We start from the raw sequence: 26,906 nt of genomic DNA on the forward strand, positions 1-26,906 counted from the left end.
TGACCAAGGCAACTCTTTTAAGAGCAACACTAATTGGGGCTGGCCCACAGGCTCAGAGGTTCAGTTCATTATGCATGGCAGCATCTAGGCAGATACGGTGCAGGAGGAGCTGAGAGTTCTACATCTTGTTCCAAAGGCAAACAGAAGACTGACTTCCAGGCAGCTAGGATGAGGGTCTTAAGCCCACGCCCACAGTGACACACCTACTCCAACAAGGCTACACCTCCTAATCGTGCCTCGACCTGGGGCAAGCCTATACAAACCATCACAGTCACCAAAAACTGGTTGGCTTGCGTTCAGGGGCTGCACTGTGCAAAATCTTTGGGTCTTCAAAGTTTAGAACCGTCTACTGCAATGCAGGCCATTCTTGCTATGGGAGCACTCGGGTCTGAAGGCAAATGAAGTAATGGTGTGCTCAAACTTCTCAGTAGACCTCATGCAGCCAGACAGGACATCCTGGAGAGGAATGGCAGGGTCCTCTCTTCCAGTTATTACCTTAACTCTGACTTAACTGCCACGTGGCAGGTGTGGCTGGACTACCTGTGCTGAGGCGCTGAGGGAGAGTTCTCCAGGACTACACCTTGTGACCCTCTTGGACCCTCTCATTCGCCCCTCCCCCACAGCATTTTCCATCGAGGGGTGCAGGAGCTCAAGCAGGTGGAGAACATCAGCCGGTCCCCTTGGTTCTCTCACATCACCTCCTCCATGCAGGGTCTGGGTGTCATCCATGCCTACGACAAAAAGGACGATTGCATCAGCAAGTGAGTTGATGGCCCCTGCTCCCGGGTCTCCCCACCCCGAGGCCCAGCCCTGTTGGGAGGTCCCGGACTGCTTTGCAACTGAGGTGGGGGAACATTGGGGACAGGTAAAGGGCTGGCAGGATCAGGGGCTTCATTTCTAGCATTTGGGGCCCCGAATAAATGACTCTGTGTGTGTGTGTGTGTGTGTGTGTGTGTGTGTGTGTGTGTGTGTGTGTGTGTGAGAGAGAGAGAGAGAGAGAGAGAGACAGACAGACAGACAGACAGACAGACAGACAGAGGGTGGGGGGAAGAGACAGGGGGAGGGACAAGGAAAGGGAGAGGAGAGAAGAGAGAGAAGACACACATATGTCATCCTGGGGATGAGCCCAGGGCCTTGTGCAGTGTTAGGCAAGTGCTTCACCTCTGAGCTACACCTTTAACTCTATATGACTTTGTTTTATTTCTTGCTAAATGGGTTCAATCTGGGAAAATATCGAAAAGCAGAACATATACAAAAATCACTTGTAGGCCTCAAATCCCAGTCTTGCTCATGTTTTCCTGTACATATTATGCACGAAATATACATAGTCATAAATTGAGCATCGCAAATCCGAAAAGCTCCCAAACCCCCAAATCTTCAGAACACTGGTTGCCATACTGTGAAGGGAGAAATCTCAACATCTGACCTCGTGACAAATCTCACACTTGACCTCACGTGACAGACTGTAGCCAAGACACAGGTACAGTAAAACCGTGCATGAAAATGATCTGCAGATGCTGGTGCGCAGCGGCACAAGCCTGCGGTCCCAGCTACTGAGGGGGCTGAGGCAGGAGAGTGAGATCAAAGCCAGTCTCTATATATCCATCATGGTGAGACCTTAGTGAGACTTGGGTTCAGAAAAAGATCTAGGGACGAGGCTCACTGATTCGAGCGTTGCTTACCCAGCTTTGAACCCCAGTGCTGCGAGATACACTAAAGCAGGAGAAGAACCCGCAGCCTACCCCGGGTGAGGCACAGAAGGAGCAGTTCTGGGCATAGAGTTGTTGTTCGCTTCCAAACTAGCTCATTCTGCAGACACAAACATTTCAGAAGCGGAAAAGAATCCAGCTCAGACCGGAGAGATGGCTTAAGAACAGTGGCTGCTCTTCCAAGAGGACCCAGTTCTGATTCTGATTCCCAGCACATGGTAACTCACAACCTTCTGCAGCTGCAGTTCTAGAGGACCTGACGCCCTCCTATGGCCTCCACAGACCTTATACATGCATGTAGTGGCAGACATAAAATCAGGCAAAACACCCGTACATATAAAAGATCTGAGTTAATTAATTAATTAAGTTAAAAAAGCCCCAGGTTAGAAACAAGTCTGGTCCCAAGCATTTCAGACAGGATACTCACGTTTCTTCCCATGCTTTTATTCTTTCAACCCGCAAGGTTTTCTTTTCGAAAGTTATTTTGAATATCGCTTTCATAGCACTGAACATTCTTCTATAATAGACACCTTTTAAAATATTTTATTAGTTCTTTGAGAATCCCATACAATATATTTTTGTTCAGCTTCCCATCTCCCATTTCTCCCATAGCCCTCCTACACACAGCTTTGAGTTTTCTTCCCTGCCCCTTTTAAAAATCCCATTAAGTTCAGCTTATGTTGTTCAACTCGTCTTAGAAGTAGGTCCTGGCTCTGTAGCCATCCCACCAGAGGTCACCTCACGTATAAAACTCTTTCTCTCCCAGGAGCTACTGAATGCCAATGTCTTGTCAGTTAGCAGTGGGGTTTCATGCCCACCTTCCCTCTTCTCCATGCTGGGATTCTGTCTGGCTTGAGCTTGGGCAGGTCTTCTGCATGTTGCCACAACTGCCATGAGTTCACACATGCACCTGCCCTGTCAAGTCTAAAAAACACTTTCCTTGAGGCTGCCTATCACTTCTGGCCTTAAAATCTTTCTACGCTCTCTTCCATGAAGATCTCCGAGTCTTGTGTGATAAATATGTCCCACATAGGGCTGAGCACCCCATAGTCCCTCATTTGCTGTATGCTAGCCAGTTGAGGGTCTCGGTGCTAATTGCCACCTACAGCTATGAGAAGCTTGCCTAATGAGAGGCACACTGATTCATGGGTATAGCAAATTGCTCCTATACATAGATCTGATTAGTTGAGATAGAGTCTTGAATGCAAGCCTCGGCCAGTATGTAATTTGCAGTCACACACACCCACCTCCTCGAGCTCATAAAGCTAATTTTTAAAGGCTGCATTTATGTATCGATTTTGATGTGTGGGTCAGTCAGCTTCAGAAGACTAGGTTTGTGAAGACTAGACTCGTGGAGTCATGTAGCCTCGGACTTGGAACATACCAAAGAAAATGTGCAAGTCGTAACTTCTGAACTAGAAGTTGCCACTGTTCTGCAACCCTGTGGAAAAGAAGGGTCAGAACAAGAACCAACGGTTCCTTACGGCAGGAAAAGGCGAGAGGGACATCAGACACCCATGAAGTAGTGACAGGATCTCTGGGAAGTACAAAGAGAAGTATGGGTGACCCACAAATGCAAACTACTATGACACATCTCTGGTCACAGGGCTTTCTAGGGGTTGCAGGGGAAAAGACTTCCCTGAAGTTGTCGTTGGGGTCCCAGCCCTCAACGGTTGGCTGCTATAGGGGGATGGGCTCAGGGGAGCCAATGAGAGAGGGAGATGAATGGTGAGGACCCACACTGTCCCCACAGATGCCACAGCGTTTGCTAACCTAAAAAAATAAAAAAGAATCAGTTGTTCGATATGACGATCCACAAATAAGGCCAGAAGAGATAAACAAACCTGTAGGTATGCAAATGTCACCTCAGAAAGAGGAGCTCAGATGATAATGCCTGGCACTGTGATGCCACAGGTCAGGATTCTTCCTCTGATGACTCTGTAGATAGGAGAGCAGCTAAAAGGCCAGAGTGAAACTTTCCAGAGTTCCCTGATAACAGTAGTGAGCTACTCAACAGAGGACACAAAAAAGTGGACGAAGTCACGCTGGGACATAGAGAGGACAGTTAGAGGGGAAAAAGAGAGAAAGAAACTGCCTAAGAAAACCAGCAATACGTGTGAAAAGGTTACCAATAAGGAAGAGAAATTCGTCAAGAAAACAAAACTAGAAACGGAACAGGAGTGAACCAAAATAAAAGCACTCGAGAGGCAGAAGCAGTCAGGTCTCTGAATTTGAGGCCAGCCTGGTCTACAGAGTGAGAAACCTTGTCTCGCCTTACACCCCCCCCCCCAAAAAAAAGAATATTGAAAACATAGATGGACAAATCCCAGTACTGGTTAGTAGAGGAGAAAAAGATTAAAAAAAAAATCCAAACAAGTAGAAAAAAACTGCCTCAAAAAGTCACAGGAATTGGTAAACATCTCTTAATATTATAATCGTCAATGTAAGTGGCCTCAACTCATCAATTAAAATGTTCAGACTGACTAATTGCACAGGTGCTGTCCTAGTACTAGGGAGGCAGAGGAAGGAGGATCAGAAGTTCAAGGTCACCTTTGCTTAGCCTTGGCTATTTGAGACCCTATCTCAAAGTAACGAGAAGCAAAATCACTACCACCACCACCACCACCACCACCACCACCACCTCCACCTCCACCATCACCACCACCACCACCACCACCACCACCTCCACCATCACCACCACCATCACCACCACCACCACCACCACCACCACCACCACCACCACCACCACCTCCACCTCCACCTCCACCATCACCACTACCACCACCACCACCTCCACCACCACCACCACCACCACCACCACCACCACCACCACCACCACCACCACCACCACCACTCTTACTTCCTGTTAGAGCTCCAATGTCCCGCCGACAGCTGCAGAACCCGGCTCTTACTTCCTGTTAGAGCTCCAATGTCCCGCCGACAGCTGCAGAAACCGGCTCTTACTTCCTGTGATTGTTCCACTGCAGGTTTAAGGCGCTCAATGATGAAAACTCCAGCCACCTCTTGTACTTTAACTGTGCACTCAGGTGGTTTGCTCTCAGAATGGACATCCTCATGAACATCGTCACCTTTGTCGTGGCCTTGCTGGTGACCCTGAGCTTTTCTTCAATCAGTGCTTCATCCAAAGGCTTGTCCCTGTCTTACATCATCCAGGTAACCGCTGGTGCGTGGCTGAGCTTGGCCTACCTGCATTAGGAGGAATTTTTAGATGGACTCAGCAAAAGGGTTAAGGAGAACAGAGCTTTGACCATGCATGACGTCGTTGACATTTGGGGCAGTCGGGTGGGCCTCAGGCACAGCTGGATCTTGACTCTTGGTTTTTGTCTCCTTCTGTGATGCCTTCCACATCATTGGGCAGTGGGTGACAAATGGTCTCTGAGATCCATAGGAAGGGGTAAGAAATATCGGGTTGTCTTTCTTCCCTTGACTACCCAACAGAAGCCCGTACTTTATTCTTAATGTATTGATTTGGGCATCCAAGAACTACTTACTGATTTGTTGGGAGTGGAATGATTGATTTGGGACAAGGCGTGGAGCTGGGCCCAGTCCACCTCACCCCCAATCCACACATCTGCTTCATAGTGGGATTAGGAGAGGCAAGTACAGCTTCTTAGCAGCTCGCGGCCGCTTGGGTTTTAATAATAATGCACTTGGCGAGGACACATCATTCCTGTGTCCTTTGGGGATGATAAATGACTTCCTTCACTGTTCTCAATGACACCGTGATGTTTTCTGCAAGTCTCACTTCGCAGATGAGAAAAATGAGTGTGTGGGCCACTATTTAGGCTAAGGTTGGTTCCTGAATCGTGTCCGTGGGAATGTGCTTCCCAGTGTCCTGTCTGGGAACTTTCTCCATTGGTTATATATATCGGATATATTTATATCTTTAAAAATGATTTATTTGTTCGTTTATTTGTTATGTATACAATGTTCTGCTCGCACGTATGCCTGCACACCAGAGGAGGGCACCAGATCTCATTATAGATAGTTATGAGTCACCCCGTGGTTGCTGGGACTTGAACTCAGGACCTCTGGAAGAGTAGCCAGTGTGCTTGATCTCTGAGCCATCTCTGTAGCCCTGGTTTATTTATTTACTTACTTTATTTTTGTGGCAAAGGTCTTGCTATGAGTCCCAAGCTTGAGTGCTTCCTGCTTCCGGTTCCCCATGCTGGGATCACAGTCATGTTCCACCGTGCTCCTCCATGTCCCACAGTGCCAGACTCTGGGTCCTTTCTGAGGAAAGTCAAATCTTTTCTCAACTTAGAAAATGCTCTCCCTCCCTTACTCATATTTATGTCACATGTATTTGCTTGCATGTATGGTTGTGGACCTCATGCAGTGCAGTACCTGTAATGGCCAGCAGAGGGAAGTAGAGCTCCAGAATTAGAGTTCACAGGTGGCTGTAACCAACATGTGGGTTCTGGGGACCAAACCCAGGTCCTCTGGAAGAGCAGCCAGCACTCTCAACGGCTGAGCCTTTTGTTTCCTCATTTGAACACGTTTCTTCTGCTTTGCGATTCAGCCGTTCTCTTGAATTTTCAGTGTGGCAACCGAGTACTTGTGTATTGAGTTTTCACATGCTCTCTCTCATTCCTTAAGGACTGATTTTTAAATGGCTGAAGTTTGTTCTTGTTTTTCCTAGGCATATTGACACTAATTATCAGATTATCAGCACTCACCCCCTCTTAAAAAAAAAAAACCAACCCAAAACCACAACCAAAACCGAAACCCTTTTGTCTTCTTTATTTTGCTGTCTATTTTCTCCAGGGTCAGTTTTTCCTCTTGTTTATCCGGTTCTTGCTCTTTCCTGCCCTTGGCTGGTTTACCTCTCAGATCATTTGTATTTAAGGATAGGAGAATGGTTTGGCTTTTCATGGTGTGGCTTCATGGCTCCCTTTCTGGAATATTCTCTAACTCTGCAGGTACTGGACGTGAGAATTTCTTTTTTAATTTTTATTTTAATACACTCGCTTCCCTTTCCCAAAGCAGGAATGGGGCTATAGGCACTAAACATTAGGACTGAAGTGTTTTGGCTTTGTTTTCCCCTAGAGTAATGTTCTTAGAGCCCTGTGTATATTCCTCAATTTCTTTACAGAAGGATGTGTATACATGCACACATCCTCTGTGCATGCACTTAGGAGAACCGTGTATATTTGAGATTGGAAGGAAGATGAGGAAAGGCATTGATGGGTCCATAGAAGCAGTTGTTTGTGGACCACCGGCCTCCTTCTTTGTGGCCCCTTTCTCACGACGGGGGAGGGGGGCTTTCGCTACCATTTTAGCAAAGGCTCTCATTGATGCTCTCTAGTAGAAATATGTGGCTTTTATGACTTGGGATCACCCCCATGTCCTGGATGTGGAAGGTCTCCTTGTTGAAAACACCTGCAGCATCATTTTAACAGCGTGTTTGGGTGAAGCTATAGAGAGTGCATAAACTACCAACATGACCATCCCACGGTATGGTTAAGGGGAAGGTTTTTATTGCAGGTATGACAGACATGAGCTAGAGGAAGTTTAGGGGAGGGAAGGGTGTGAGAGGGACTGGAAGGCTAGGGCTGACTCTGACATGTGCAACAGGTCATATGATTCTGAGGGAGCCTGGATGCCAGCATGGGCTTTGGCATGCTAATAGGTACCGCCATGGGTCTCTTCGCTAGAGGTAGGGGGAATGGCTCCTTTTGGTAGACATTCAAAGAGCTTCACAATTTCCTGAGAAGCGCTGGCTTTTATCTAGCCAGCAGAAAACCTCCTGTCATCCAGGTTGAGATCATTTCTGCAATATTGGACTGGGGTTTGGGGAGCCGGAGCTTCCTTTGCACCTGACAGACATTGTCAGTGCTCTGAGGTGGAAAAAACGAATGTTCCTTGGTTAACCAGTTTCCACCATTGGTAGTGGATGTCTTCGTTGTTGTCTCTTAAACATCAAGCAGATGAAAGGTTTGCCTTAGTTGGTCTAAAATCAGCTTGCCTCAACTAAGGATGTACTTTTGGGCAATACTCTCAGCTTTCTAGGAGAAGGCTGCCAAACACCCCTGCAGGCCCAGAGGAGAATTTGCATGCCCTGAGGTATGTTAACCCTTGCTCCCAGGCTGGCTGTGGGCCCTTTTGCCATGAGTTCCATCCAGAGAGCACAGAAACAAAGTGGCAAAGCTTCCCGTGAGGATAGAGGGATGAGAAATTGGTGTTCACCATCAGCAGCACATCTCAGTGCAGTGGTGAGCCCGTGCTTACCTGGTCTGCATTTGAGCCAAGGTGGGAGTTCTAGACCTACATGGGCTGCTAGACACTTAGGAACTGACCTTCTCATCTTTAGCAGAATGTATCTGCGCCCTTCTCGGAAGCACTGAACATTCTCATTCTGACCAGAAGTCGTGAGGCAGGCAGGGGCTGTGTTTTTTGCCATCTGGGTGCTTTCTGCCCACCAGGCCTTAGGTTCAAGCACACAGCTCAAAGAAGATCTTGTTCTGAGGGAGGGGATGGGGGCAAAATCACCCACGTTGAGGCCTATTGCTCCAAAAGAAATAGGAAGACACAGGCCAGTGCTAACTAAGCAGGGAAGGTGGCAAGAGGCTACTGAGAGCTCTCCAAGGTTCTGGAGGACCCGCCCCCACCTTATTCCTCCCAGCCCTGTTCTGGCCGCACTGCTCCCAGCCTCTTGCCAGGACTTTCTTAGGTTCTGTGTGAGCATTGATGCCACCTCACACTCAAGTCTCAAGCAAATGTAGATTTGGCTATTGGGAGGAGGATGGTGGTGGTGCCTGGCGTCCCAGATGCCATTTCCCAAGATACCAAGGGACAACTGTGAAGATCCCAGTCTCCTCACCCTGGCATGGTGCACCTGAACAGAAGTCTCCACTAAGACCGGCCTCAGTGGTTTTACAATGCCAGACTTTCACAAGCACACCTCCACAGCCTTCTCTTCCCCCTTTCTCCTACCTGCTCCTGTACTGCAACAAACCCCATGAGCTTGGTGGCTTACAACAAGAGGGACGTATTCTCTCACGGTGTTGGAGGCCGAGAGCCTACCTACCCTGTGTTTGTTTGTCAAGGTTGCTTTTCTCCTTAGGGCTCCAGGGAACGATCACGTTTTGGTCAGCTTTCAAAGGTTGGGGGCATTTCTAGAGGTTGGAGCAGCACTGGCTTAACTTCTGCTTCAGTCTTCTTTCCCCCTTATTTTAGGGATCTTTCCCTCGTCTTTCATTAGGTCTCTGGTAGGACCCAACCAGGTAAGCAGGGTGCTTAATCACGGCTGCAAAGGAGCTCTCCAAGGTCCTGGAGGTGCCCCCTTACATAACCAAATGGGCTAACATTCTTGGGTTCAAGAGACATATCCTTTGCAGTGGGGGAGAAGGCATACTGCCATCTGCCCCATTTATGACTTGCACTCAGCTATTGGAGTTAGATTCTAGGGGATTGTGGCCTAAAGAGGGGTTCCTTTGGCAAACTGTTTCCCTGGGTCTGTACCCAAATTTTTTTTACATCCAGAGCAGGTGTATTGCAATGGTCCTCTGGCTTCTGCTGGAGGTTTTCAGTGGCCTTTCTGTCCCTGATTTGGTGAGTTAAGGTGCAGGAGCAGGGTTCAGGGTCCCACCAGGCGGCAGCAAGGAGCCAAGGCCTGGCAATTGGGCTCTCAGTAGGCATCTCCTCTCTAGGCAGTTGGGACTGGCTCACAGGAGCGATCAAGGTGGTGGGATGATTCTCACCATCTGGAGTGAGAGAGAAAATGTAAATACCATTTGTTTTTAAATACAAAGGAAGTGTTTAAACCCAAAACATCCCAACAGGAAACATGGCCTTCTGTGTGCCTGGCTGGGAGTGCCAGCCTCTTTTGCAAGTTGCCTGAGCTCAGCCCAGTAATTTGAAGTGGAAGACAGCAGGGGCCAAGGGAGGGAAAGGGGCGCCCCCTCAGAAGCTAGTTACCTGTTTCTTCCTAACAGCTCAGTGGACTGCTTCAAGTGTGTGTGCGAACAGGAACAGAGACCCAAGCCAAGTTCACCTCTGCAGAGCTAATGAGGGAGTACATTTCGGTAAGGAATGAGGGAACACTGGGAAATAGGCATGTTTTGATATTTCTCTAAAGATTGACCTAAATTCTGTGCGTGCATGCGTGTGTGTGTGTGTGTGTGTGTGTGTGTGTGTGTGTGTATGTGTGTACATGGCCGTGGAGGACAGACATGTTGGGAGCTGGAGTTGGAGGTGTCTGTGAGTGTGTGTGTGTGCTGGGAATCAAACTGATCCTCTAGGAGAACAGCACATGCTCCTAACCACTGAGCTATCTCTCCAGCCCCCTATTTTGCTCCTTTCCTCTGTTTCCAGTTTGAGATGGGATCCTTTTAGTAACTGGACTCTGATCTGTCACCCACCAACTTAAAACCTGTATCCACAATCCAAGCCCAAATTTGGCAGCTCACTCTGGTTTCTAAAAATTAATATTTGGTTAAAGTTAAAAATAGTGGAAGAAGGTCGCTTCACCTCTCTTGTGAGCACTTTCTGGCGCAGTGTAGGAATATAGTTTTAAGAGAAGAAGTCTATTTAAACACAGCATTCACTTTTGGGGGCCTTTGGGCAGTGTTTGGTCCTGCTCACAAGCTTAATGCAGCACCCTAAAACATTTAGAGTTCTGCACCTCCATTCCCCTTTCAAAATGCCTCCATGATCTGCTTAATGCACAAACCTTCGCCGTGTGTGTAAGTCTCTCTGTGAATGTAGAGGGACTTGCAATCCCCATGACTGTTTCCTATATGAGCAGGAAAGTGTTTGAATTAAAATCACATTTGAACTAATTATTGAAGCATATATTTTAAATTAAATCTCAAGCACAAATTCACAAATACTACAAACACTTAGAGCATAAAACAAGCAGATTCCTTAAACTTAAATACATGGCTCATGCAGACGTGGTTTCTTTAAAAATATATGTGTGTGTGTGTGTGTGTGTGTGTGTGTGTGTGTGTGTGTAATTCCAATCTTCTAGGGGTTAAAATACCCCCTAAGAAGGCAAATCTTTTCTCAGCTAATGGAGGTTACTTAGTGTCGAGAGACTTGGGCTGGCCAGGTGCCCTGATGGAGCATGGGGGACTCCTCGTTTCTGAGAGAGCCGTCATAGCATGAGGTGAAGGGCTGGTCTCCTAACAGAGCCTGCTTTGTATTCATTAGATTGTGGGGTTTCAGGGATGCTTACAAAGAGAAGGAAATTCATTTTTTTTCTGCTGATGTCTAAAGATCTTTGGACTTGGCATTCTGCATTCTTGGTCGTCTTCCTGTCCTTAGCACCATGATGACTTTTGTAGACACCGAAATTAGACTGAATTCTGCACGTCTCGAGGTTCACCCTGGATTTGCCCTACAGCTTCATGATCATTGTGCTGATAAACTAGCCCAGGCCCATAAGGCCCAGGGCAAGCTGTCTCTTGCTTTCCCCTCTACATTATCTGTCCTTTATTGGGCTCCAGGTCTACATGACTTTCCTTTTTATTCCTGGAGTTGTTTAAGGTGGTTGTGGCTGCCAGGGCTTTGCAACTCCCTGTTTCCCCGGTCTGAAGGTTCTGGACAGAAATTCTTGTAATTACACTGTCATTTTTCCTGCCTTCCAGGCCTCCGTTCTAGTATCATCCCCTTAGAGATGCTTCAACCCTTAAATAATTTCATTCTGCTTGCTGCTACCTGCTATGGAGATTGCTTTCTGTGCTTTGTTATGATACTCTTGTTCTTGTTGCTGCTTGGGTTTTGATTTTTGAGACAGGGTTTCTCTGTGTAGCTCTGGCTGTCCTAGAGCTCACTTTGTAGACCTTGGCTGACCTTGAACTCACAGGGACCCTATCATCTCTGCCTCCCAAGTGCTGGGATTGAAGGTGTGAACCACCACTCCCAGCCCACAATACTCTCTCGTATTACCTAATGTGCTCCCATTGAAATGGGACCTGCTTTTTTTTTGTGAGGAGTATCTCAGGTACCCCACGTTGTCCTGTAACTCAATCCTCCTGCACCAGCGTCCTGAATGTTACAGTTATGAGTGTTCAGCACCATGCCAAGCAGAAGTCATGTCCTGAATGTTATAATTACAAGTGTTCAGCGCCACACTGAGCAGAAGTCTTGTTTCTTACAGGGTGGTGGGTCTCATTGACCACCACAGGCTCCGTTACTGATAGGTCTGGACTTAGTGAGTTAAGTCAGGGGAAACCAGTGGCAATCAAGTTGGTCAATGGCTCTAATTCTGCTTTTTCAGACCTGTGTCCCTGAACACACTCAATCCTTCAAAGTGGGGACCTGTCCCAAAGACTGGCCGAGCCGTGGGGAGATAACTTTCAAGGACTATCGGATGAGATACAGAGACAACACCCCTCTCGTTCTCGATGGGTTGAACCTGAACATCCAAAGCGGGCAGACAGTTGGGATTGTGGGAAGAACGGGCTCTGGTGAGGACACACTCTGCATTTGTTTCCTTGGGGTTGTTTGTTTGAATTTGCTCCCCATGTGCCTGTGAAGCCACATCAGAGCAACGTGCATGAATGCTGGATTTTTATCTTCCCTCAAATCTCTTTACTGTAAATTAGGGTTTCAGGTGTGACCAGGTGTGGAGAGTTGGACGCAAACACACAGTAGTTTTTGGATTAATTAAATGAGAATAATTCTGGAGAAATGGGGCCCAGAAGATGAATTGTGCGCTAAAGGCCTCTGCTGGGACCGACAGGTTAATGACGTTAGGGCAGCCTGGTTCCCCCAGCATGAACAATGTATGCTTTGCAGAGTCATCCACACGGAGCCAGTTTTGTTGCACCAAAAAATCCCCTTAATTAAATGCTTAGACATGACAGAGGCAAAAGCTGGTGTTGGATTCATCCTCCCTGCTCTTGCTGTCCCCAGGTAAATCATCACTGGGCATGGCCCTGTTTCGTCTGGTGGAACCAGCCTCTGGCACCATCTTCATTGACGAGGTGGATATCTGCACTGTGGGTCTGGAAGAGCTCCGAACCAAGCTGACCATGATCCCCCAGGATCCTGTCCTGTTTGTAGGTACAGTAAGGTAGCTGTTTTCAACCATCGTGCATTCCTGCTTGGAGACGGTGACACTGAGCCAACCAGCAGTTGAGAAATTGCTAGGCCATGGCTGTTCTTGGCAGTCTTAGCTCAGGGAACTGGGCTGCTGGTGTCTGGTTTTTAGTAAAGCTTTGGAAGGAACTGGGGAACAGTGTCCTGAGCCTTGGCTGGTACTTCAGAAGCTCTATTATTAAAACATTATATCATTATTAATATAACATCACCATTATATCATTACATTATTAGCACCAACATATAATGAGTAGTGATATTAATTGTTTTAATAATGTTAGTAATACTATTATTCGTGATTTTATTATACACAGAGTGAGCGGGTAGCTCACAGTTGGCCCCAACAGCCCTATCTTATGCCTGTGTTCCAGCGTTACACCAGGCTTAGCAATGACCACTCTCAAAAGCACCCCCAGGGTGCACAGTAGACTGACTAAGTGGTTCCCTGGTTTGTATGTGCAGCAGGCTTTTGGCAAGTGCATTAATTCATCCCCACTTCAGACTGGAAGATGATTAAGTATAAGAAGATGAAGGTTGTGACTTACACAGGCTCAAGGTGTGGTGTCTAAGCACAGGGGGCTCCGAGTATCTGAGCTGGTCCAGGGAAATGGGAAAGTCCTCTCGTTGGGCACTGGATGAAGTAGGGAGACTACCCACTCAAAGCTGATCACATGAGTGATGCATCGCAAAACACACAATCCATCCCTCAGCGGGGCCTGGAATCTGGGCTTCCCGATGCTGCTGCAAGGGATGCTGGGCCAAGTTTCTTTCTTTTGTCCTTTCTCTGCCAAGAGCTGCTTTGCTCTACACTGATGCAGTCAACCATGGCATGGTTGTGTTTGCTCTGTCTCCTGGTAGGGTTTTTCATTCCTGCCTGTCTTGTCGCCAAGGTCTTTGCTCCCCCACAGAGTTGTGGGTCCTTGGTCTTGGGGCCTGGCTCTCTGAACAGGCTTTTTCCGTCCCACCTCTTCTTGTCTGCCAACATGCTATGGGGAAGAGAGTGTGTCCTTACCTTTTACGGCATCCGACAGCCACTATGGACTTCCAGATTTCCTGTCTGCTTCCCGTACTCTCATTGTCTTCTCTCCATTGTGTTATCCTTGAGGATCCAGCTTGCTTTCCTTTGATTCACTGCAGGTACAACTTGGATCCCTTGGGGAGTCACACCGACGAGATGCTCTGGCATGTTTTGGAGAGAACATTCATGAGAGACACAGTAGGTCTCTGGGGCTGTCCAGCACAAGTCCCAGACTCCTGTCCCCGGGGCCAGCACCTAGCCAGGTTTATTTGCCGGGGGTGACATACTTCAGCCAAGTTCAGTCCTTCCTTGTTCCTGATTATCAAAACCAGCTACAGTACTATTTGTTGGCTCCCTGGCTGATCCAGTCTGCAGCTCTTCATGAGTCATCTTTCTTGGTCGTCAGCCCAGCCCTCGGCGGCTAGTGCTTTCTTCCTTCATTTTTGAGATGACAAAAATTAAGGCTTGAAGAAGCAATGTGTCCACACCAGTGAGTAGCAGGATGGAGACTTGAACCCAGGTCTGCCCGGGTCCAAAGTGATGGCTGGCCTGATGATTTAGTCTATGGCTTCACTGACTTTATCAGAACAGATGAGCTAAAGAATGATGGATTGGGTGTAGCTTGTTCTGGGATTGCAAGTGTGGCTGGCTTGAGTTCTAGGACAGAAGACTTTGTCCAGTTAAGCACTGAGATCAGTAGCCCCAACGTGCCAGGGCAAACATCTCCCAGAGCCACTTTGGTCTGCTGTTATGGATAGATAGACTTTGTCTTGGCCTTCTAGAAAACTCCCTCATCCCCTTTGTACTTTATTCATGAAGAGTTGTCACCCTGCAGGCCATTTCCATTTGCTTAAATGTTCCCTAGAAGTATATGGGTGATTTGTCCTTTATGGTGAGTCATGGTGGCTTTACATTATTAACATCTCCCTTGCCCTCCCTGCTGCTTGTTTGCAGTATTGAAATGATTGCCATTTTGTACTTTGTTTCCCATTGTAAAATAAAGGAAGCTGATGAATGCAAGAGGAGGGGGGCAATCAATAAGACGATGTAGGACGATTTTATAGATCACCAGGATAAATGTGTCATTTTCTGTGTTTTATAGATAATGAAACTCCCAGAGAAATTACAGGCAGAAGTCACAGAAAACGGGGAAAACTTCTCAGTAGGAGAACGCCAGCTGCTTTGTATGGCCCGGGCACTTCTCCGTAATTCAAAAGTAAGGAAACAGCTTGGAAAATGGATTGGTCAAATTTTGGATATTCCCTGCAGTGCCGCTCAATCCAGGAGGCAGACAGACACAAGTTTGTCTTTCAGCAAAGACAGAGCACTGCAGTAATTTAAAAACCGATCACTTTCTCTTAAGACAAACTTGTGAAGGGTAAAAAATTGAAAAATAACAGCCATTTTCTGGAGCAGTGCCTTCCTTATCCGGGCTTTGCCTTGGGAGGTCTCTTGATTACATATTCTCTCCACTCCTAGGAGGCTTGAGTTTGAAAAATATGCTCTCAACTTTTTCCCTTTGTCCCTGAATAATTCTGAATCCTCAGGCACAGTACCTAGAACACCCAAGAAAGCCATCAGAATGCTAGCATATAAGATTTTTTATATATACTTTCCCAAGTGACTTAACCAGCCTTACTTACAGATCCTGAGGGGGAAAATGCCTCTCTCGCCTCTCTCTCTCTCTCTCTCTCTCTCTCTCTTCTGGGGGCTAGAGCCAGGGCTCAGTGGCTAAGAATTTTGCTGCCCTTCCAGAGGACCTTGGTTCGATTCCCAGTATTTATTTACATCATGTGGCTCACAACAGCCTGTAACTCCAGCTCCAGGGTCTCTGATACTCTCTTCTGGACTTTGCATTTATATGTATGTATGAATGTAGCCACACAAAGACACATACATGTACACATAACAATTGAGATAAAGAAAGAAATCCTATTAGCCGAGCATTTATAGTGGTGAATGCACTGTGTGTGTTTTAAGAGGTGTCAACAGAAGGAAAGAGAAACCATTTAACACTACACTGTGAAGTAGCTCTGTGGCTTTTGTGTAAGATGTGAACCCTTCACATGTGAGGAAATTAGGTAAGTTGACAAGATTAAGTCTAGCTAGGGGTTGAGGTTAAACCTTCAAACTATAAAATCCAAGCAGCACTTTGTCAAGCAGAATGATGCTCCTCTCAGCTCCAAAATGGTATCCTTATCATGTACCCCAAACTTGTATTTGGACATTAAAGATCTTGAGATAGGAGAATTGTCTTGGATCTGGCGGGTCTAGTATCTAGCATATTCCCACGTGTCTTCTTTATAAGAAGCAAGCAATAGAGTCAAAGACAGCTGCAAATGTGATAGCAGGAAAGGTCTCTGGGTGGGGAATACCGGCATCTTGCAGGCAGAAGGGGTGCAGCCCTCAGTTGGATTGCAGGGTTCCCAGGTTCTTGGCTCCAAGGCTATACATTTTCCTCTTTGCACAGCTTTGGCTTTTACAGTGCTTCTTCCTTAACAGATCATTCTCCTTGATGAAGCTACTGCCTCCATGGATTCCAAGACGGACACCCTTGTTCAGAGCACCATAAAAGAGGCCTTCAAAAGCTGCACAGTGCTGACCATCGCTCATCGCCTAAACACTGTTCTCAACTGTGACCTTGTCCTGGTCATGGAAAATGGGAAGGTGCAGGAAGTTCTGGTTGGCATCCCCTCCTCAAAGGCTTCCCCAGTTGGGGCTATGTGGTGTGTATATTTTCTTTCCCTGAAAACTTCAGTTCTTCTCTGATTTTCAGGTGATTGAGTTTGACAAGCCTGAAGTCCTCGCTGAGAAGCCTGACTCTGCATTTGCGATGTTACTAGCTGCAGAAGTTGGACTGTAAAGGTCCCGTGGTTGGTTTGAGAGGAGACAATGGATGTGTGAGAGGAGAAGCCTGAAGGTGGAGTCAAGCAGCCCTGGCCACAGCCCCTCCCACCCATGGAGCACAGGGTGAGCTGGGGCCGAGATGTGTCCCTTGCCCTTCTGGTCACCTCCCTTGGCAGACTCAGGGTTAGTTCTGGATGGTGAAGAATCCAGACAAAGCTGGGGGGTTGGAAGCTGCCTCTCACTTCTGAAAACCCCAAGGGTCCTCATGGTCCTCATCAATACTACATAATGCTCGAGAATGGGAACATTCTAACTTTCCGTCCAAAAGCAGTAAAAGCGAATGAGATGGAAAATGCCCAAGGCTGGAGGTAACAGCGCTCCTCGCTTTTGTTACCAGACAAGAGAGAAGGGTTTTCTTTCTGTTTAATTTCATTCCACTCTTAGCTAACTATGTGGCAAGCAGTAACCGCATAGATCTATAGCACGGAAGACTGGTGATAGTGTTTGGCATGAGATTTTTTTTTTCCAAAGAAATCATATTATATGTTACAGTTGATCTGTTAAAATAAGCAGAAAGCAAAACACTGGGGTTTCTGAATAAATGACATTTTAATATCTTCTTTATCAGTCATTAAAATGCAACGAGAAACCAAATGACCCTGAAATTTTGCCTTGCAATTATTTTACTGACGTTGTCTCTCTTTGAACGATGCTTTCTCACGAACCTCCCACTGCAATCTCCCTTGGCTCAGTAATGAATTTATGCAGTTGTTTACCAGTCTCAAGGTCTTCTATGAGGATCAGAGGAAAGACCTACCTGGTAGCCCCAGTGTGATTACTGCCAGCTCAGAGTAGCGTTTGCCACACCTTGGGTTGAAGGCCCTCTTTATATTTCTGGCGAGGATGACGGGTTCTTGTGACGTTTGCATGAGGTTCCCTCTACTTCTTTCCAGTCCCAGACCACACCTCAGGTATGGCATGCAGCAGTGTGGTCAACAAAGCTCCTTCCGAGCCTTGGCCACACACTACCCTGCATCTAGCACTTAGGAACATTCAAGAAACATGGCAGGCCTGCTATGTCTGCCTTCCTAGTTCACCAGCATGCTAGAAGATTAATCTAGAAATTTCCATCAGTCTGTGATGGTTTTTAATGGTTGTCAATTTGACAGGATTTTGGAGCTAATAAACCTTGGGGATGCCTGTGAGGGAGACTACATTAGGTGGGTACTAAGGATATTAGGCTGAATAAAAAGGAGAGAGGTAGTTGAGTACCAGTTTTCAACTGTGTCTTCTCCTTGACTGAAGGCACCATGTGACCAGCTGCCTCCTGATCTTGCTGCTGTGCTTTCCCCGCCACGATGAATGGCATCCCCTTAAACTATAAGCCAATGTAAATTCTTGATTCTTTAAGTTGCTTTGTTAAGTACTCTGTTGACAGCAATGAGAAAAGGTTCTAATGAGAGAATAGAACCTAGAAGTGGTACTGCTTCAGCCATAGGCCTGACCATGTCATTTGAAAGTTTTCAGAACTGGTTTGTGGGACGGATATGGAAAAGTTTGGAATCTGGGGCTAAAGCGAGCCTGGACTGCAATAAGCAGAGTTTGATGGGCCATCCCCGTGGGAATGTGGACGACCAGACTGCCAACAGAAAGGAGCACAGTAGAGACCTAGCATTGGAAGTTGGGAGAACTAGGCTAGAGGCAAAGACAAATCATGTCCCTGCATTTGATGTGTTCCCTGAGAACTCAGGTGAGGCTGGATCAGAAAGTAATGGACTAATTTGTTTAATGGAAGGAATTTTAAGAAAGGGCAGCATTTAGGCTGTGACATGGTTACTATTCATTGCCCTTATCCACGTCTACAGAGAGAAAGAGCAACAAAAATGGAGCAGAAATACATGAAAAATATGCAGGTTACCAAAGGCTAAAGGAGTGAGCTCAAACTTGGGACAAGGCAGCTGAGAGCAGCTGTAATTATTAAGGAAAACTAGTAAAGAGAAATATGTGCTCTGCATGGAGACACTAAAAAACAGAAAAGAAAAAAAAAAAACGGCAGACAGACAGGCAGATGTGGAAACCAAATTCATTTGAAAGGAGAGCCCATGAATGGAAAATGATGTTGAAGGGGTTTCCTGCTCAAAAACAGCTGCCTAGGGAAATGTTTCTCTAGGATCGGCACCCAGAAGCCACAGCAATTGTGGCCCAACAGGGCCAGGCTACATCTTGAGCTGACAGCAGAACTTGGCAATGTTGTTCACTTGGTATGGGTTTTCCATCATAGAAGTCGGGGAGGAAACCCAAGAAGGAACACTGCTCATTGACATGTTCTCTGTCTTGCTTTCTGTAGCTTTCTTCTAGAGTCAGCCAACATCATTAGGGGAAGGTGTTGTCCACAGTGGGTTGGAGCATCCCACATTCATCATCAGTATGAGTCCTCACAGACACTGCCTCTAGCAAAGTCTGACCAAGGAAATTCCATAACTAAGGTTCCCCCTTTCCAGGTGACTTTAAGTCATGTTGAACTGACAATAAAGACTAATCAGTACAACCATTGTATGGTTCATAGTTAAGAGTTCTGTTCAGAGTTAAGAGATGGTCCTAAATCTCTGAAGAGATTGACTTTGAACTTTTAAGCAGTGTTGTAATTGTCACAAGTCATGGGGATGTTTGATGTTGAAATGAATGCACTCTGCATGCATGCACTCTGAAATGATGGTGAGCCTATTGGGGCCAGATATCAAGGAATATCAGTTGACAGGATAGATTTGTGATGGTTAATATCATCAGCTTGACAGTATCTGGACCATTAGGAGGCAAACCTCTGGGCCTGACAGTGAGGGAGTTTCTAGATTGAGTTAATTGAGACAGAAAGACCCTAAACGGAGGGGCACCAACTCACAGGTTGGGATCCAGAACTAAACACAAAGGAAACATGCTGTGAGCTGTAGCTCACTATCTCTCTGCTTTCTGGCTTCTTTAACTCTGCTTTCTGTTTCCATGTGTTCCCCACTCTTAACATACCATATGTCTTCTTAAGTTACTTCTGGGTATTTTGATCACAACAATGAGAAGTGTAAGTCATACCCAATCCAACAACCACTGTGGCAAAAAGCTGGTGGTTTACCTCTACCCAGCCATTCTGTATCTGATGTCTGGACAGGCCGCAGGCTAGACCAGAGGGAAAGCAAGTGCAGTTGGAGCCAGGTGGAGGTCTTAGTCAAGTGTGGTAAAGCCCGTGGCAGGCATTTCCATTGAATCCTGCTATCAGCGGATGGGACACCCTCAAGAGGATGTGACTGAAAAAGACACAGTGAGGTGATTCCTTTCATGGACAACTTTATGACAACTGTGGCCCTCCTGCAAAGGGACACTCCGATCATCAAATTTAGAGTCACAGAACTTTGGACAAGTTGCATAGCTTCTTGATGGATACCCAGCAACTTCTTTGACACAACAGTCTGACCAGGCTGTCCCTGGTGGCCATGGGAACCCATGCCAGTCATAACTGACATGTTATATGGATGAAGGATGCTTGACTTTCCTCTCCAGGTCAGTCTGATAATGTGCCCATGACTTCAAGAAGACTTTTTTCAAGGTCCAGGGCAGTGGCTCCTTTAGTCATTGGAAGCAATGACTCATGCCCTGTGGCTCCTGTCTGCCCATGCTCTTCCTGTTGTCCTAGCAGGAGAGAATACTGATATTGATCCTGATGTTTGCCGAGCCTCTGCAGTGTGCCAGACACCATGACAAGCAGTTTTTTTATGAATCATTTCACCTAATCCTTGTCTCACCCTGTGAAATGCAAGATGAGGCTTCCTGAGGAGAGGAGTTTAGCTCCAGGCACACAGGCACACAGGAAGGAGAGGACAGAGGTAGCAATTGAACCCTGGCCAATCTGATTCCAGGGACTTTGCTCCTAAACCCCTTTGTCCATTCTCCTGGCCTGCTCTGAGACAGTGACAATTGTCAGGATCACACAGGGTCAGGGGGTACAGATCATGGGATGGTCTCCATGACAGTCCTTGACCTTCATGACTTACTCTTCCTGAAATGTCATCCAAGGTCAGACTATGCTGACTAGCCCGTGGTCTTCAAAGTTGGTGTGCTTTGTTGAATCCTTACCATGTCTTTGAGAGATATCCACCTGCCATGATCTGAAATTTATGCCCCTTGAAACCTAATCAGAAGTACAACGGTATTAAGAGCCTTGGCTTATAGGGCGATTAGCTTATGAGGGCAGAGACCTCATGTGTGGGATTCAGTGTCTATACAAGAAAGGTTTGACAGAGTTGGCTCATCATTTTAACCATGGAAGACACGTTAAAGTCAACATTCATGATGTAGAAAGCCCCATCTGGTACTACTACTCAGTTCCAGAACAATTAGCAATCAATTTCTGTTGTTTATAAATTATCTAGTCTATTATATTTTGCTATTACAACATAAGCAGTACTAGTATTATAATACTGATGGGGAAACTGAGGAACTGATACAGTCACCAAGATTACCCCACTATTAGAATTTAAATACCAAGCAGGCTGATCCTAAAACCTGTTTTATTAATTACTTTTCTTATCGCTGTTTCAAAATACATGGCAGAAACAGTTTGAGGGAGTTTGAAAGGCTTATTTTAGGTCAAAGTCTATCATTGTGTGGAAGGCACAGTGAAACATCTTAGGTCACCTCACAGCAGGCTAGGGAGCAGAGAGCAAGAGAGGAAAGGAAGTGAATAGCCAGGAATAATATATCCCCAAAGACCAGTCCCAGAGACCTACTTCCTGCGGCTTTGTCCCTTGCTTTCTGAGGTCCTAGAACCTTCCAAAATACTTTGACCATCCAAGAGGACCAACTGTTCAAACCATGAGCCTATTGGGAACATTACTTACTCACCCTGTGGCATATGTTCTGTTAAATTCCATCTGCTAGCAACTTGAGACCTTCTGATGACAAAAAACAGTGTCCAGAGGTGAAAAGCCCACGTATTGGTCAGTCTTGGTTATGCTGCTAATGACCCCATATCCTGATGGTTTATTTCTTGTTCATGTGATATGTGTACCAAAGGTCAGAGATATTTGTCCTTTATCTTCTTCACTGTTCACAGTCAGGCTGACAGAGCAGACTCTGCCTGGAATATCGTCAGTTTTATGGCAGAGGAAAGGTAGATGTGGTAATCAGGAACAAGATATGGCACTTTAGCCTACAACTCATGGGCAACCTAAGTCACGTGGCCACTCCTGAGCCACTCCAATGTATGGCGCATACTCCACCTGCAGGACCGTGGGTCACAGAAGCTCAGTTTGCTCCTGCAGGAGGTTGTACAACCAGTGCTCTTCTTCGGAGCAGCAGCAAAAGTTCCAAACGGTATCCACAACCTACCTCAGCCTAGGTTTGGGTCTTGGTTCTGCTGTGGTGTACTGTACCTGTGCAATACCATTCTCTGAGCTGAAGGAAAAGGGGTTGGCTTTCAGCTTAGAAGAAATGAGGACAATTTCTAGAACATGAGCAGAATTTAGACAGAGGGCTCATCGTCCCCCCCTCCCCCCCACCACAATCCATGGTTTCTTCAAATGTGTGATGTATAAAGTTGAACAAAGTTGAGCCAAGTTCTTTGCATTCTCCTGGCATGTACTTGGATGCTCATTAAGAAATAAGTTCTGTGACATCTTATTCTCGTTTATCTTGGTGTTTCAGCTTTAGAATGCTGATACATACAATGCTTCATCCGCCTACTGGGTTATGAATTAAAACCTCTGGAATCTCCTCAATGGATGCCAACAAAGAATGGAGGAGGCCACTTACACTGTCATCATAAATCAGTAGCAAATTACTCCCGATGTAGTTTGTAGTCAGTTGTATCCCATGTTTGAGGAGAGTTGGAATACAACAGGGATGCAAAGTGACAGCCACAGGCCAATCACAGCCGGTCACATTTTAAAGAAATAAAGATTCATTGGAAAGCATCCAGACTTGTTTTTAGATGCAATCTTTCCAACAGCTTTCACATTCTAATGGTGGAATATGGTGCCTGTACCAAATGTAGGACTTCAAAGCCAAAACATTTACCTCATTGGCTTTTTCTGAAGTGAGTTCATTGACTCCTGGCTTAAGCATGTGAGAAGACATGAAGGTTGTGGGGGAGGGCCATGGAAGGCTAGCTCTCTCTCATCAAGTCTCCATGGGGTTTCCAAAACTGCTGCATGGTCTGAAGTTTCTGACTGTAGAACAATGGGACAGGATCTTGTTTATGACACTGACATACTGATCATCAATCACACAGTCACCCTACCTCCAGCCTTGTATTATACATATACTTCAGGCCATCTCAGGTTAGACTTCATGCAGCTCCAAGGATCATAAACAATTCTTTGGGCTTTGCTGAGCATGGCCAGAGGAAAAGAGAGCCATCGCTCCTCTGTAGTTAAATCTGGCTTCTTCCAACTTAGATGTGGCCTAAAGGGGCATCATTTTAACATCAATTCATAGCTCACCTCAAATCTTTGGGCTACCTATTCCCTGCTCTGCCCCCCCCCCCGCACCCCCCACCCACCGCCCCTGGTCAGAGAGACCGAGCTCAGATTTTCTCCTGTCCAAGTGAACACAGTTCTGAAGTTGGCTCAAGATCATCAGTAAAACTGAGTTATTCTTTGCTAGGAGTTGGAATCACATGGGCCAGTACAGCATGATTTAAAACGAATTGAAAAATGCAAGAGGTCAGCTTTGGGTCAGATGGACGATCAAAGAAATCACTTTTCTTTTGGCTCTGTGTGGAAGGTCACCTCTGGGTGAGGCTAAATGGAACACTAAGATCTTCAAATAAATGCTGCTCTCCACAGAGCTGCCCCGCATGATGTCACCGTGTGCATGCTCATGGCTCTTGATGAAGAGCTGTGGTGGGAACAGCATGAAGGGGCCGAGCCAAACCAGCTCCTGCCATCTTAACACAAGACTTGGACAGATTGTTCTTGACCCTCTGCTCCAAGGACATCTAGGTCTTTCAGCCTCCTTCATCTGGCTAGAAGCATGCTCACGGATTCTTAGTCTATAAGTTGTTCTTGCGAAATATGTAGAACTTCAATTGTTTTAGGCATGCAGCTCAGCAATGCTGAGTTTATTTTGTTGTGCAGACATGTTCAAAGCCTTTCATTGTACCGAAGCCCTGACCCCCATTAAATGTCCCCTACAGGCTGTACTTTGAAAGCTGGTACCTGGCTGGTGTCATGTTGAAATTGAATCCTGTGCTTTCATTTCAAGAGGCAGGCCAGGAAGGCTCTGCTCTTTGATAGATTCCCTCAATGTCTCCATCAACCAGGAAACCTCTAGTAGGTATGCCCCCCTTCCGACCAAATTATGAACTGAATAAATTGCTCCTTTTCTGGCATTTAGTTATAACTGCAGAAAACAGAGATACCATTCCTTGGGTGTTCTGTACTTCTTGTTCCTATGAACTTGAAGTCTAGTTGCCCACACAAGCAGAATCATACAAGGTTTGCCCTTTTACACCCGGCTTCTTTCAGTTAGCATAGTGCCTTTAAGGTTCACTTTGCTGTGCCTGCATGTGGATTTCCTTTCTTTCCCAGGCTACCCTGACCAGAGGTCAGTGAAGCCATGATTTGACTTGTGTTTCCCTGATGACTAGCAGCATTACACAGTGTTCTCCCACTAAGGCCCCGGGTCTATTGACTTTGCATTTCTTTTTAAAAAGAAATTGCAAGCAGCATTCTTAAACGAGCATTCTCATGGTGTCAATTCAAATACAAACTGTAATTATTAGCTGTGGGCAAAGCACCTGTGAGGCCTATGATTAAGATTTTAAACCAGCTCATGAGTACCACGCATGCTGGTGCAGCCTGTAACCCCAGCATTCAGGAAGCTGAGGAAGGGGGACCATAAGTTAGGGGCTATCCTGGGATATAAAATAATAATACCTTGTCTCAGAAAGGAAAACCAAAAGAGAAAGTCCAAACAAACCAACAACTAACCAACACAAAGCAACAACTGCCTGGAGGGTCGGATGATTCTTCTCTTCCTTTGAAGAGATGGTACGCCGTACCCATTTCCCAGTTTTCTTAGTTGGGAGACGGTTCTCTAACCCGGAAACTGTCCCACATTCATTCAAAGACTGACAGGGAGAAGGAGGAGCCTAGCTTCCAGTTTACTGTTGTTTCCACGAATGTCTCTGTCTCAGGATGCTCTCTAGAAGGGAGAAAACAAAACAAAACAAAACAATTCTTCTCCCTAGGCAACCTATCATATTAAATAAATGACTTTCAGGTGTCAAAGCACATATAGCAAATTGGCAGCGGATGGTTAAAGCTGGATGGGGAGCTCATTGATTCATTTATTTCAAGCATTCATTATTTATTCACTCATGTAGTATTTTGCTTGATCATTTGCTTTTCTGATCCTGCCTCTTGCCTTCAGCCTTCATTTTTAAAAGGAGGTATGAGACTAGAGAAGTAGCTTAGCGGCAGAGTGCTTGCCTAGGGTGCACAAGGTCCTGTGTTTGATCCCTAGCACTCTAAATAGATAATCAGAGAGCAGCGAAGGCCAGAAGACACAGGTAGACTTGTGGAAAGGAGTAGCATCCTTGTAAGTGACAAGGGCTGGAAAAGTCTGTTCCCGGTTGAAAGAGACATTGGACAAGTCCTGGGAGCCTGATGGAGGGAGACATCAGAATTGCACCTGCCAGTCCTTAATGGTGCATGCCACCCCTGTGGAGCAAGACATTCTTGACAGGTTTGTGGTAGGGGAGAGCCAAATCCCCTCTGGGCCGTGCAGCCATTTAAAAGGTTTCCTGCTTTGATTCTGCAATGACTGCATCAAAGATCATCTGCATAGCAGGATCCGTGAGGAAACACCAGGCCACTCTACACTGAGAGTGCATTTGGCTTGGCAACCAAACGGATTATTTGAAGTGGTCATAATGGCACTACAATCCTCATTAAATTCCTCAGCTTTCTCTGATGGAGGGATAGTAGAGCCAAGTGTCCTCGTTCTGGGCAGATGACATATCTCTGTCTAGACCGATGAACTGGAGCCTGGGAAGCAGGGCATGGAGCAGAAGGCATGGACTTTGTGATTCCAGCAAATTCTGCGAGTGTCCCTCTGTTCCACTCCTCCAGTGTAGTGTGCTTCAGTGCACTCCCGCTCCCTACAGTTGGTAACATTCAGTTCCTCCCCGGGGCCTGATAAATTGCTCAAAGCCAAGGGGAGGCAGTAGTCCTAAACACTCCTATTCCTGCAGGGCACCTCCGGCAGACCTGTTTGGCTCCCGAGTTTGAGGATAATTGTGAAGCATGATTTCCACTTCAGAGTCCTCTGTGGGCTCAGACTAATTAGCCCTGGAATACTTCACTGAACCTTTTTTTTTTTCTAGAATTTTCATCTTCCTCTTTCTAGTCCTTCAGTGCCCTGATCCTTCCAAATATTTTCCCCGAGAATACCTCCTTGATAAATTATGAGCATATACATATCAAAGGTATTTCTGGGAACTCTGACCTGTCCTGGGAGGAGGAGTGTCAAAGAAATCTGAGCTCCAACTCACACCCACCATTTCCAAGTTTCAAGGACCTTGGAGATGATCACTGCCCGTCCCCAGGCTTGAAGTTGGGTTCTTGATATTACCATCCAGAGTGGGCCTGGGGTCTAAATCAGGTCAATTATAATGTCATATCTCTGTGACATCATGAAAAGTTTGGGCTGGACATATGGTCCACGCTGTGCTATCTGTCAAAAACAGGCCTCAGCTGGCACTAAGTAGGAGAGATGAATTATCCCTTTCGGATAATAGATAAATTAGTCTCTTTTAGAATTTTTAAGTTTTTAGATGCCTCTTTTAATGTCACAGGGACACAGCCTGTTGAAAGATGAGGCCAAGGCAGAAGAAAGCAGAGTGGGGAAAGCCAGAACGTGTTATTGTGTACCTTTCTTATTGGCAAATGTGTTAGCTTTTCAATACAGCAAAATGCCAGAGACAATCGATTAACAAAGAGAACATATTTGCTTTGGCTTCAAACCTTAGAGCTTCCAGTTCATGACTGGTTGGCTCTGTTTGGGCTTCTGGCACAGCAACAGAAGGTCATGGCTGGGGATGTAAGACAGAGCAAAATTGTTCACTTAATGGTTTGGAAACAATGACTAAAAAAGGTAGACAGAGAGAAATCACAGACCCACAGTCTCCTCCGAAGGCACCTCCTTAATGGCCTAAAGACCTCCACCTTTGACGGTTGTTGGACTCTCAACGCTGTAACTCTAAGAACTAA

At 46.2% G+C, this 26,906-nt stretch overlaps 1 protein-coding gene across 2 annotated transcripts in view; it reads left to right on the top strand.

Moving 5' to 3' along the window:
- Abcc12 (ATP binding cassette subfamily C member 12) overlaps positions 1 to 17,301 on the top strand; it is a 67,627-nt gene extending 50,326 nt beyond the window's left edge. Inside the window, exons 22-30 of one of the 2 annotated variants that reach the window (XR_015643304.1) lie at positions 624 to 761; positions 4,697 to 4,883; positions 9,668 to 9,757; positions 11,956 to 12,145; positions 12,594 to 12,743; positions 13,917 to 13,995; positions 14,900 to 15,013; positions 16,300 to 16,464; positions 16,574 to 17,301. Coding sequence is in view for 1 of the 2 variants with exons in the window: in NM_199377.1 (NP_955409.1) it covers positions 624 to 761; positions 4,697 to 4,883; positions 9,668 to 9,757; positions 11,956 to 12,145; positions 12,594 to 12,753; positions 13,917 to 13,995; positions 14,900 to 15,013; positions 16,300 to 16,464; positions 16,574 to 16,660 (1,210 nt within the window). In the remaining variant the exon portion in view is untranslated. 2 annotated transcript variants of the gene reach the window in all.
- Positions 17,302 to 26,906: the final 9,605 nt, after the last annotated feature.

The sequence above is a fragment of the Rattus norvegicus genome, chromosome 19 (genome assembly GCF_021556685.1).
Source record: "Rattus norvegicus strain SHRSP/BbbUtx chromosome 19, alternate assembly SHRSP_T2T, whole genome shotgun sequence".
NCBI lineage: Eukaryota > Metazoa > Chordata > Mammalia > Rodentia > Muridae > Rattus > Rattus norvegicus.